The 12,002-nt window shown below is 43.2% G+C and overlaps 1 protein-coding gene across 1 annotated transcript in view; it reads left to right on the top strand.

The window, feature by feature from the left end:
- MAP7D2 (MAP7 domain containing 2) overlaps positions 1–3,317 on the top strand; it is a 91,680-nt gene extending 88,363 nt beyond the window's left edge. Inside the window, exons 13-14 of the mRNA XM_023532348.1 lie at positions 471–657; positions 3,068–3,317. Of these exons, the coding sequence (XP_023388116.1) occupies positions 471–657; positions 3,068–3,317 (437 nt within the window). The remainder of the gene's footprint in view (positions 1–470; positions 658–3,067) is intronic.
- Positions 3,318–12,002: the final 8,685 nt, after the last annotated feature.

The raw sequence follows: 12,002 nt of genomic DNA, 5'->3' as shown, positions 1-12,002 counted from the left end.
GGCCCGTGCTGCTGTCCAGGGAGCTTAACTGCTGGGCAGGTTCCTAAGGACTGATTGCTGTTCTGTGGCGTTCTCCTGCCTTCTACACTTTGGGATAGTCCAGCTCTTTTCTAGCACGTACACTGAAGACTCCTTGGGTTTGAATATTTTACGGCTGCCAAAGTCCCAAAAGGTGTATCTAGCTCAAAGTCACTCTTCGCATTTCTCCGTTGCCTTGTGGGTAAAGAACCTGCTACCGGAGCCTGGGGACCTGTACAGTGTATGACACCAAGCCTCCTGGGTGGGTCATGAGCCCTGCACAGACACGGGTAATACCATCTGTCTTCTCTTCCCCCGTGTGAAAGTGATTACCTGAGGTTCTTTTTGCCAAAGGTGTTGCATTATTGGTAGATGTCGATAGATATTTCCTCCGTCGTTCCATTGTTTTGGATATTTTACGATTAACAAAACGACCTTGTGTTCTCAATCAGAAATCAATGGATTGAGCACCTGCCAGGAGGTTAACGGTGTGGAGTGTGCTGCCCCAGAAACTGTCCCCCAAGACATTTTCTCCAATGGGCTTAAACCAGCTGGGGGACTTGTTCATCTGGACGCCCTTGATGGGAAATCAAACAGTCTGGATGACTCAACCGAAGAAGTTCAGTCTATGGAAGTGAGGTAAGTCAATTTCTTTTACATTCGAGCCTCGTCTCTTCCAGCAACACCTCCACTGCCTCGTAGTTGATCCCTTCATCTTTTACACACCCAGATCCCCTCGGGGAGGTTCAGTTGCCATTCAGGAAAGCCCTCAGGGGTACATTAGTGTCTTGAGTCAGGCTCCTTTGAAGCAGAGCCTGCGGCAGGGGGTCTAGGGCCTGCGATTTACTGGAGAGGTTTCTCAGGAGAAAGTGGAGGGACGGGTGAGCAGGAAGGAGCAGGGGAAGTCACTGGGCAACGATGCTTTCTCAGCTGGTCTCACAGGAGCTCTGGAGGATGCATTTCCACTAGAGTGGTCTGGATGATGTAAGGGAGGTGGTCTTTGTGCCACCATATCCGTCAGTCATTGGCTGTGGGCCTCTCAGGGTGAGGGGATGCAGGTATACTGTCTGTGTGGGCACGGGGCTCCTGTCAGCCTGAGGCACTTGTCCAGAAAAAGGGTGGCAGCTCAGAGTCCTTAGCTGCTGGGGGATGGGTACAGCCACAGGTACAGGAGATCTGGGTGGGGCACCAACAGGGCCTACTGTGTCCAGTGTCTCATGTTCAAGTAAACTTGTCATTGGAGACTTGTTAAAGGAACTAATTTACTTTGAAGTTCTAAAAACTTAAGAAATTCTTAAACTTGTATGTTTGTGGATGACAACCCCTGGCAAATTAATCCCAGAGGAAACGAGAACTCAGTTCGCCTGGGATTGGGGCAGGGCGCTGGAACCCAGAGCCCTGTGCAGCGCCATTGGAATGGGCGGTGGTGGCCCTCTGAGTCAGGAGGGAACGACAGTGTCGTGCACAAGCTCTACCAGAGCTCCAGCTGGCAAGGGCTTCCCCTGCCCTCCATGGTCATGAATTCTCAGCTTCGTCTGGGGAACAGGGCACGGGTGGGGGGCGTCTTTCCCAGGACACAGTGATTGTGCCAGCTGGTGCACCCTGGCATTGAGCCAGACATGTGAAAACCCAGGGTGCAGCAAGTCCTGTGCAGACTGACAGCAGGGCCTCCTCAGCCCTTGCCTCGTCTCCCCTGCCACCGCAGGTCACCATCATGGCAGGTTTCCCCTAACCGGAGTCATTCTGTCCCCAGGTGAAAACAGCTGAGGCATCTTAAAGGTTAACACAATGTTTTTCCTCCCACCTCTGTTCTGAGCCAACTGTGCTTATTCTTTATATCTTTGGGTGGGGGAAGGGGACAAGACATGCCCCTGCCAAGGTTCAAGAAAGTGAAGGGGCTTTGTGTGTGCACTGCGTTCTCCCTGTGGCCGCCTCTGCACTTGGAAAGAGGATGCCTGGAGGCGGCACCCCAACCCGTGGCATTCTCTCCTCCCTAAGCTCTGACCAGCTGTTTCAACCCAGGGAATGGAGAGTGGGGCGAGGTGGAGGTGGGGCGGGTATTTTGGCTAATGAGGCGGTTTGCCCAGGCTCTAGCCATCAGTAGTGTTAGATTGGCTGGTGCTCAGTATGAGGGAGACGGGTCCTCTGTGCTTCTGCAGTTCAACAAGTTTTTCTGGATTCTTCTCTAAGATCTTATTAAGGAACAAAATAATAGACAAACCTGGCAGTGGCCTTACTCTGGCTATTCAGAGAGACTGCAGGTGACAGGCCCTCAAGTTGCAGCCCACCACTCATCTGAGCTAGGCTTGTGGTTGACAGGCCGTGAAACTGCTTTCGTTTGTAGAGAGATGAGAGGCAGAAGCCAGATAAGTCGGGGTGGATTAGAAGCCTCACTTTAAAGGTGGAGCAGTGGGAGAGACTCGCTCTGCAGGTGACTGGGTGGACCGCGAGGTCCTTGTTAACTATGGCCCCATCCTTAACTGAGCACCTGCTCCCGGTGGCTCCCTCCCACCATGAGCACATCACGCTGGCATGAGCCCTGGTAAGAAATGACTGCTCGCCCATTTTACAGCGGAGGAACCTGAGGCCAGGGAAGGAACAGCAGCTCACCCAAGGTGGCCCTGCTGGTGGGGGGAGCTCCTGGAGCCCCGATGCTAATTAGGGCCCTTCCTCAGCTCACTTTTAACTTCTAGCATTTGCGTTCTGTCTGGGTTTCCCATTCTGAAGCTTTCAGAAGTGCTTGGCTTCTGCGGTTCTTATTTTCTTTCTTCTGTGGATAGTGTGAGCTTGGCCTACACAGCCTTGCTCAGTCCACTTTCCTTGTTCTCATCCCTGGGTCCTTGTGTCCGTCAGCATCTCAGAATTGAACTAACTTGTATTTTTTTTTTACAATGTGCTTCATACAAGCTCTGGCTCTAAATCCATCTTCTCTAGAAAAGAAGAGTATAACAAAATGTTAGAATTAATAGTTCTATCTGTCTATCTGTCTCTCTCTTCTTTTCCCTCTCCCTTCCTCTCTCTGCCCTCCTCCACCCCCGCCCCCCCCCAGTCCTGTTTCAAAAGAAGAGCTTATCTCCATCCCAGAATTTTCACCAGTGAGTGAAATGATTCCTGGGGTGTCTCTGGACCAAAATGGAACTGGTAATGCCCGAGCTCTTCAAGATCTCTTAGATTTCACCGGCCCCCCCATGTTCCCCAAGAGATCCAGTGAAAATCTCAGCCTGGATGACTGTAACAAAAACCTGATCGAAGGATTTAACAGTCCCAGCCAAGAAAATACTCTGAACACCTTCTGTTGACAAATACAACATCTCCTTAATGAAAGGTACAGTCTTTTCATGATAGTCTGAATTCGTAGCTCTCCATCTGGGGTCGTGAAGATAAACATCACTCAGCCTCCTGGATGGTCAGTTTTACGTGAAAAATGTGAACATGAATATGAATACATGGTTTATATACTGCAGCATACACAAGAATTGAGGTGGATTTCAAGTAAATCCTTCATGTGGGGGCCTTCAGTGCCACACTGGCCAAGCCTGCCCCTGCTGTTCAGGGTGGAGGGTGTTAAGAAGCACTGGCTAAAAGTCTGACTGACCATCTGTCTCAACTAGCACCTCATTTAGAGGCAAAGAGAGAGTTCTCTAATAGTGGCGCAAGGCGCTGTTAATAAAATGAATTTCTCCCCGAGTTTTACTCAGTGGCATCCCACATTCTATCTAGAAACATTCTTATACATGAATGACTGTTGGGCCAAATGATTTCCTGTTCTGTTGACCAGTTCTAGAGTCTTTCAAAGCAAACATCTGTTCTTGGCGCATACCTGAGGGAGTGAGGGAAGAACTAAGTTTGTGCCCTGAAGCTTTTGTTCCCCACCTTTGGCCTTTTTCTTGCCAAAGTCCTAGAAGCTCTTCTCATTTGAGTAAGTTCTATCTGTGGGTTCTAAACACTCTGCATTTGTGTGCACTTAGTTATACACACCTCACACTGGATTTACTTGAGTTTGGGGCTTGTTTTCCAATGATGACAACGTAATTAGAATTTATCATAAATTTTTTTATAACTCAACAATGCCAATCTTCTCTCACTTGCGACTCTTTTTAAAACATTTTTATATTCTCAGCATTCTCTCAGTCACTTTATTTATTTATTTTTTTATGATGTTCCACTCCTGTAAGAAAATTTTGATGCCCAATAGGATTTAGTTTAATCTTTCTATTTCTCACATGGGGGAAACGGGTTATGGAGGCCCCCCGGCTGAGGTCAGTGTGCGTCATATACACCTGTCCTTTGATTTTCGCAGTATTTTTTTACGCGAGTTTTTTCAATATGTGATAAATAGTCCCACCCCGCCCCCATTTACACAGATTTTTCCATGTACACAGACTTTTTATACACAATTTCCATTTACGTGGTCTCATTTTACATTTCTGTTATTGGTGATTACTCTTTCTAAAAAACAATAGCTTAACTCAGCAATATGCGAAGAACTGATGCTAACACACAATTATTAATGATCTTCCTGTTCATTGGATGACAAATAAAAAAGCATGGGTGACTACGGATGTTTTTCAGGATTGGTTTCACAAATGTTTTGCTGTAGAAACTGAAAATTACATGCAAGAAAAATGTCTTCCTTTTAAAATACTTTTACTTTTAGATAATGCACCTAGTCATCCATATAATTTAGAACACCCGAATATAAAAAAACGTATATTTGCCACCGAATATAACTTCCTTGATCCAAACTTTAGATCAAGGCATTATTTCCACCTTTAAGATTAATTATATTAAACGGAGTTTTAATGATATTTTTAATAAAATTGAAGATAATGAATCACAGGTATAGAAGCTGGAATAAGTACACAATTTTAAGCTGTTTCAAGAATGTTGCTTTAGCTTTGAGTGATATAAAGCCATCAACTTTAAATGCTGGCTGGAAAGCAATGTGAGCAGACGTGGTTGTACCAGGGAATATGGTTCCAATAACTGACGAGGGATTAACTGGCATTATTCATTTATTAAATAAAGTTCAAGAAGAAGGCTGTGACAGTTTGAATGTAGATGATATTAACGAATTACTGGTTGATCACAAATTAACTGATAATGAATTCACTTAATATCTGAAGCCCATCCTGATGATGAATACGGCAGTGACCTTGAACCAGTTTCATTCACTGTAGAAAATATTTACAAAGCTCTTCAATTGGCCACAGAACTGGAAACTGCAATTCTATATATCGATCCAAACATCTAATGGGCCTTAAGATTTCAAAGAGATTTTTAAAAATGTTGCAGCAAATATCCAAGAATCGATGAAAACTTAGCAAAAGATGGGGTTGGAAAAAGCTCATCCAGAAACATAAATAATGAAATTGAAGCAGTACTCCCAAATGTTTCGAGCGATGAAAATAGTAATTTTGTGCCAATTAAAAAGGAAAGGTTGATTGCTTTAGATTACAGTATAGACACTGACAGCGAATAAAATTTATTTTGGTTTTTCTGAATTTTCATTAGCATTTTTTGGTGCAATCATGTGAAATAAATATTTTTATGACTTATATTGACCTATTTAGTATTCTTTTTCATATTGGTGGACTCTTTATGGGATTTTCTTCCGTGTAAAAAGAAGACGTGTGAAATGCATAATCCACGTAAATCAGGGAGTGGGTGTACTCGTTTCTAGCTGACCTCAGCTACTTGGCTGTGGGCAGTGCATTTTAGAGTTCTCCTCTCCTGGCTCTAGGGAAAGGAATTGCATGACAGGTAATTTTTAGAATAAATCATATCCCTGGTTTGGGAGTGCAGCTGCCTTGTTGGACACTCCAACGACAAAAACCACCTGATCGTTCTATTTCCCTGATGGTTATATGGCTTACTATTTAGTAAAAGTTTTCTTTTGTTGTTAGCATACCTTAAACCCTTCAGTTCACTGACCTGACTGTCCAGTAAGGACCAGAAAATCCATAAGACTTAGACTTCTTGAATCTATTTTCTATGTTTCTAACTAAAAGAAGTGCAAAATCCCTGTCCAAAAAGAAAAAAAAAATGTTGACTAAATAATTGTATTCACGTAGCTTGTATATTTTCATTTGCCATATAATCTAATTCTCAAATTCTCAACTAGAGATGGCACTACACCCAAAGGGGGCATTTGGAAATGGGGGATTTTGTTGTCACAACGGCTGGGGCAGCACTGGCGTTTAGAAAGCAAAGCTTGCTTGGGACGTTGAACATCCTGCAGGTTTTAGGACAGTCCCACACAAAGAAAATTTGGCCCACCTAAAAATATAGTCCTGCACAAAATGCTGTAGCTCTTCTGTTGATAGATTCAGTGTGAACCGAGGAAAATATAATTACCAAGAGGGTAGAAAGTCACATAGTGTGTGAGCATTTTAGTGAGAGAGAACAGATACTACAAATTGCCAAATGCTCAGTGTCTTCATGTCTCACCAGGGTTTGTTTGTGAATTGACACAGGTGGTGTTGCGAGAATCCATGAAGCTGCTGGTGGTCAAATCCGAGCTGCTGGCCCTTAGAAGAAGCTCCTGTCATCCTTAACCACTGGATTCCAAATTATTAAATTGAAATGTAACTGTATTCCTAGTTAGTATGTCAGATACTGACCACTCTTGATAGAAACCTTGCGACATTGGCCTTGTTGGTCTTTAGCGAAGTCTCATGTTACGGTTCTATTTATGAGCTTCGGCTGCTGATAAAATGCTTCCTGTACTATGTACTCTATTATCATAGTGATCCTCCCAAACGCAGTCATTCCAACTTGGAAATTCACCGTGTAACCATTCTTATTCCCAAAGTTGGAGCATATAAACATTTAGATGTTATTTCCTGTAAATATTCTAGACATTTACCTAGACTCTACTTAAACATATTCTGAACTTGGGCTGCATATTTCCCTGTCTGTATTTAGAGGGAGAAGAAATTCCAGAGAGTTTTCCCCATCTCTGGGTTTTCTTTGTTAGAAGTTACTATTTAGAAGCCATTTTTTTTTTTTTTTTTTTTTTTTTTTTTTTTTTTTTTGTTTTGTTTTTTTATTAAGCTTAGTCACTTGCAAAATGTGTTGTCCCACATTACTCCTTGGGTGGCTAACAGAATAAGTCCAGTTGAGTGAACACAGTGGGGAATGATTTCTGTTTCCTTATGCATAGTCTTATAGACACGGGCAACTGAGCCTAGCAAGGAACTTTTCATGTTGCTTCTTAAAATCTGCAAGCTGTAGGCACTCCAAACCATCGAGTGGCTTTTGGACTGAATGAATTGTGTGTCTCACGCACAGGTGTTTGGTTTTCATGTTGTTGCTATTGTTTTTCTCTTGTATCTTGGGGCTTTTATTTGTTTATTTGCTCCTGTGTTTGCTCAATTCTAATAAAACCAGACACAAGTGGAGAATCACAGTGCTCTGAGACAAGGGGACCCTGAACTGGACCAGTATGTCACTTTAATGGACTTTAACATAAATACATCTGAACGGGGGACAAATGACACTAGAATGTATACTCTATCTGTTTTATGCCATATAATAAGGGGTTTTCTTAATTTTGTTTCTTGTGGTGAAATGTAACTTTCAGATTAAAATGACCTTTTCTTCTTTGGAACTTTTTTTTTTTTTTTTTGACTTATACAATAAAGAGGTTGGAAAGATCCATAATTCTGACTGAGGTTTGCAACCAGGAAATATAAAGAAGTCTTAATAGAAATCTTGTTTATGTGCTTTTAGAACCAGCTACAGTTTAAGACTTTATTAGTTATGGAAATTGTGTTTGTTCATGTATGCGTATATACGAAATAAAATATATGCCTCCACTAATGCAGTGCCATTCATCTTGGTGACTATCGGGGAAAATCTCTTTTATGACAAGCACACAGAAAATGATAGTATGGTCTGACTTTCAAAAAATGCCTCCCCATGTTTCTTACAGCTTTATTTCGCTAAAGGTCTGTTTTGTTGTGATCTGTTGTACCTCACAGCACCATTGTGGCCGTGGTGATGCCTCATTTGCATGATGTGTACGTTGTGTTTAACGTGAAATACATTTTCACTGAGGAGTCTGATGGCGTGCTAGCGTTTTGTTTGTTTCTGTAGGCTCAATGAAGAAATATGCTGAAACCAAATCAGATTTTTTTAAAACTCGTGGAAAAAAGCAAAAGCCCTGTGTGGGTGTCCCTTCCCTATCAAACTCATTAAGATTCCTCTGTTGTCACTTGCAAGTAAAGCCAACTGTAGAAATAAGTGATGAGCTGTGCTAGGACGTGATGAACTTCTAAGCACAGTAAAGCTGCTGTACTTTCAGACCACCGATGGGAAGGATTTCTAGCTTAGATGAAGTTAACCTTAGTATAGTCTACGAAAACATTCCATGTAGCAGTCCGGCATTTAACCAATTATAATGGGAATGGTGACCCTTATTTTCTAGTAAGCTGAAACCCAGAGCAGCTTTTATGTATCTAATTCATGGCTTGCCTACAGCCTGGGATTCGGTACCAGCCAGGATCAGGAGCCGGGGAGACAGGGCTGGAATGAGGATGTTGGAACCCTCGTCAGAACTTCTGGGTTGCTATCTCCGAAGCTGGAGGCCCAATCAATGCAGCCCTCTCCATCTCTGCTGACACAGCCTCTGGTGAGAGCACAGGAATGGACATCTTAACGCCGTGTGCTGGCCTTTGACAGTGCATTTACAAGTAGTTGCTGTTATCACGAGCTCTGGTCAGAGGGTCGCAGTGGAGGCCAGTCACTAAGAGCAATTTCTATTTTGTGAACATTCTAAACTTAGTATGCACAGGTTTCCCACTAGCAAATGCTTTTGTAAACCAAATTTAGAAAGCAAAGGTAAAGAACTAATTTGTTCCTAGAGGTATATCCATTACATTGGGGCACGACACAGGGTAACCGCCATCTTCAGCATCGTTCAGGAAGCTCAATTATGTAAGAAATGGAGCGAGAACTCAGAAACATTAGAAAAGAGAAGCCTTTGCAAATAGTCTTTTTGGGAGAACCCAAGAAACCAAAAAACTCTTAGAATAATTTCACAGGGGAGCCAGCTACTAAGTAAAGAAAAATCAATAGCTTTCTTACTTATTAACAATAAGTAGATCCCAACAAAACCCATGCAATTTCTAGAAATAAGCTGTCTAAAACTTGACTGTGGAACATTAGAATAGACATTAGAATAGACCTGGAAAGACAGGCCAGGTCCCCAAATGGGAAAACCTAGGTTTGTGAAGGAGCCTAATAGTGGCCCTCACATTTGTGCAGTATTTGTAAACTAAATGAAGCTCTAATCAATGGAATTTCTTCTTCACAACGTGAAAATATAATTTTACAGCTCGTGTAAGAACATGAACACAAAGTTAAGAAACATAAAATGAGTTTTTAAAAAGGGACAGTTTTCTCCAACAAATAGTAAAATGTATGGTAAAACTTTCCTAACGAAAAGAGTATAGTCTGATAGAGAAGAAGAATCTGGAATAGAAATAAAGATCAGTGACATACCCAAGTGTCCTAAGAATTTAATGTATGATGGGGTGAGGTTAGAACATTTGTTTCTGTGGGGAGAGGGCGCGTGATTTAGTGTCTCCTGAGGGACTTAGTGTAACATCTTCGATGGAGCGGGGTTAAGGACCCAGAAGTCAGTGGGGGAATGATAAAGACAGGAGTGGGGTCCAATGCATGAGTACAAATTATAGTTGAAGGTTTAAGTTGGAAAAATTTAGACACAAGGCTTGGTACCGGCCTCTAAAGATCCTGAATTGATGCCCCCTCCCCAGGTCGTGCTGTGATCTGAGGAGGTGAGAAGCAGTGGCCTCTACTCGCCATAGTCTAAGTTCCTGCAGGAGTGGAGCCTGACACTCAGCACATCCTGAGTTCTTGCCATATGTGAGGTGGCCCTAAGACTTCTCCAGGCTATGAGGTAGGTAGAAGAGAATTATATCCCCAAGGACACACACTTGGAACTTGGCAGAGCTGGGACTGACTCCAGGGCCCCAGCTTTGGTACTGCCAGGGAAGCTGACAGGTTCTTCTGCCCCTGAGAGCAGCGGAAGTGTTTTGCTGGAGTAGATGCTTATATCGAGAAGGGCCCAAGCCCCTGCAGGGAATCCTAGTTCTGAGTGTGCTTTTATTAAAAAATGATTGAGACATCATTCACATACCATAAAAACTCCCCCTTTTAAAGTATACAACTCCACCTTTGATTTATTTGCAATGTTGTGCAACCATCACCACTATCATTCTAGAACATTTTCATCCAAGTTGCTTTTGCAAGCAAAGGTTTCTTACTCACTCGTCTACTCAAAGCAGCAGAGCTTGGCTTTATTAGCTCTAGTTCCCATTGTACCTGGAAGCAAGAACATCGGATTTGAAAATCCTATTCCCTGAACCAGTCACATCCCCTTCTCTCACTTCCAGTATGTCGAATTAAGGGGATATTTATGTAGCCTAATTCATGTGGGCTGTTTTGTGGATTTCACAATCTCTGTGCACAAATATTGAATTAAATGCCAAACAGAGGCTCACTTATTAGATACTTGGCATGGACCTTCTAGGTCAAGGACAGACATAGAGTGAGTGAGACTGATTTAAAATGCTTTGAAAATCCTGAACCTCTGGAGATGTGCCTTTAACCATGACCGTCAGATAGGGGAGGCATGGGCTGGCTCTATCTGACCTTGTGTTACTGGGGCAGATAGCCCATATTAACCAGGAGGGACGGAGTGTTTGAATGCTGCCTTTTTTCTGTCTTGCCCCTAAGGTCCGGGTGAGGGTCCAAGACAGCCAGTACTGTCTGCACTGTGGAAAGAAATCACTCCCACAGATGCTGCACCTGGAGAATTTACTCCCCACCTCTCCCTTCAGCCGTGCAGTAAACAAGTGAGAAGCTTCTGCAAGGCAGTTAGGAAATGCCAACATTTAATCCTTCCAAGTGGCACTGAAGGGTGGTTGGTGTTATGGGAAACGTTAGGAGAAACGTCTAAAGCGTCCAGCCTTGTGCACTTCCAAGAAAGTACGAAGGCAGGCTTTTTGCATCTCACCTTTTCTCAGGAAATGCAAAATGCGAGGAATAGAGTCCCAAGGAATTGGACCTTTGGGTAAAGTCACTTCTTTTTCAGATTAGAGCCAACAGCTCTCTGACGGCTATATTTGTCTTTTAATCGTATTTTCCTAGGAGTTTGCGGGCTCATCTTTGAAACAACCAGAAAGTTGTCAATGAGGAAGTGATAGCTGGAAAGGGGCTAGGTCACCCACAGTAGATGTGGGGAGTCCCCATGGTGCAACTCAAAGGCTGTTTTAGAACAAACCGAATCTTCCTGGTGCCACTAAGAGGAAAGAATCCCATTTGGTCAGGGGACCTGGCCTTCTAAAGGGTTCTCAGGGGCCGTGCCTATGCAGTGACACTCTCGATAGCTAGTGTAAGGTGTTCAGTGTTCACCGATAGTAGGAAATTATCCAGAATGTGGGAATAGGGCCAAAAGTTGACTGTGTGCCCTTTCAAAACCCTCCTGGAGTGTGGTCTCAATGAGGCAGCACAGGAGCCGCTGAGGCCAGGGGGACGTGACTTCCTGTGACCGACCATGTGCTATTAACTATGACCCAGTCTCTGGAGTTATTCACTTGTAGACAGAAAGTTGCAGATGACTTTTGTCCTGTAGAAAAGCTAGTTCTAAAGCTTGTGTCCGTCTGGTCCTGTAGGGCACTAAACAATTTTGTATCTAACTTTGCGATCTTAGTCCAGCATTCTTTCTCCACTAAATGTATGTGCATGTTGCTGTGTGTAGACCTACATCAGCGTGTGCATAACAATTAGTTCCCGTATCCTCCTTTGATCCAGCTTTGTCATCCTGCTCCTTAATGAGTTAAACACATTATTTGTACATGCTCACTGGGTATTAACCTTTGGGAAGTTATATTTTGACAATGAGGAAGCTTTAAGTCCTCAGCAGGTTCTGGGAAATTTTAAACAACTGCTATAAT

Source organism: Pteropus vampyrus, unplaced genomic scaffold (genome assembly GCF_000151845.1).
Source record: "Pteropus vampyrus isolate Shadow unplaced genomic scaffold, Pvam_2.0 Scaffold81, whole genome shotgun sequence".
In the NCBI taxonomy this organism is placed as follows: domain Eukaryota; kingdom Metazoa; phylum Chordata; class Mammalia; order Chiroptera; family Pteropodidae; genus Pteropus; species Pteropus vampyrus.
Note: the sequence above shows the minus strand (reverse complement) of the source record. Positions and strands in the feature narration are given on the sequence as shown.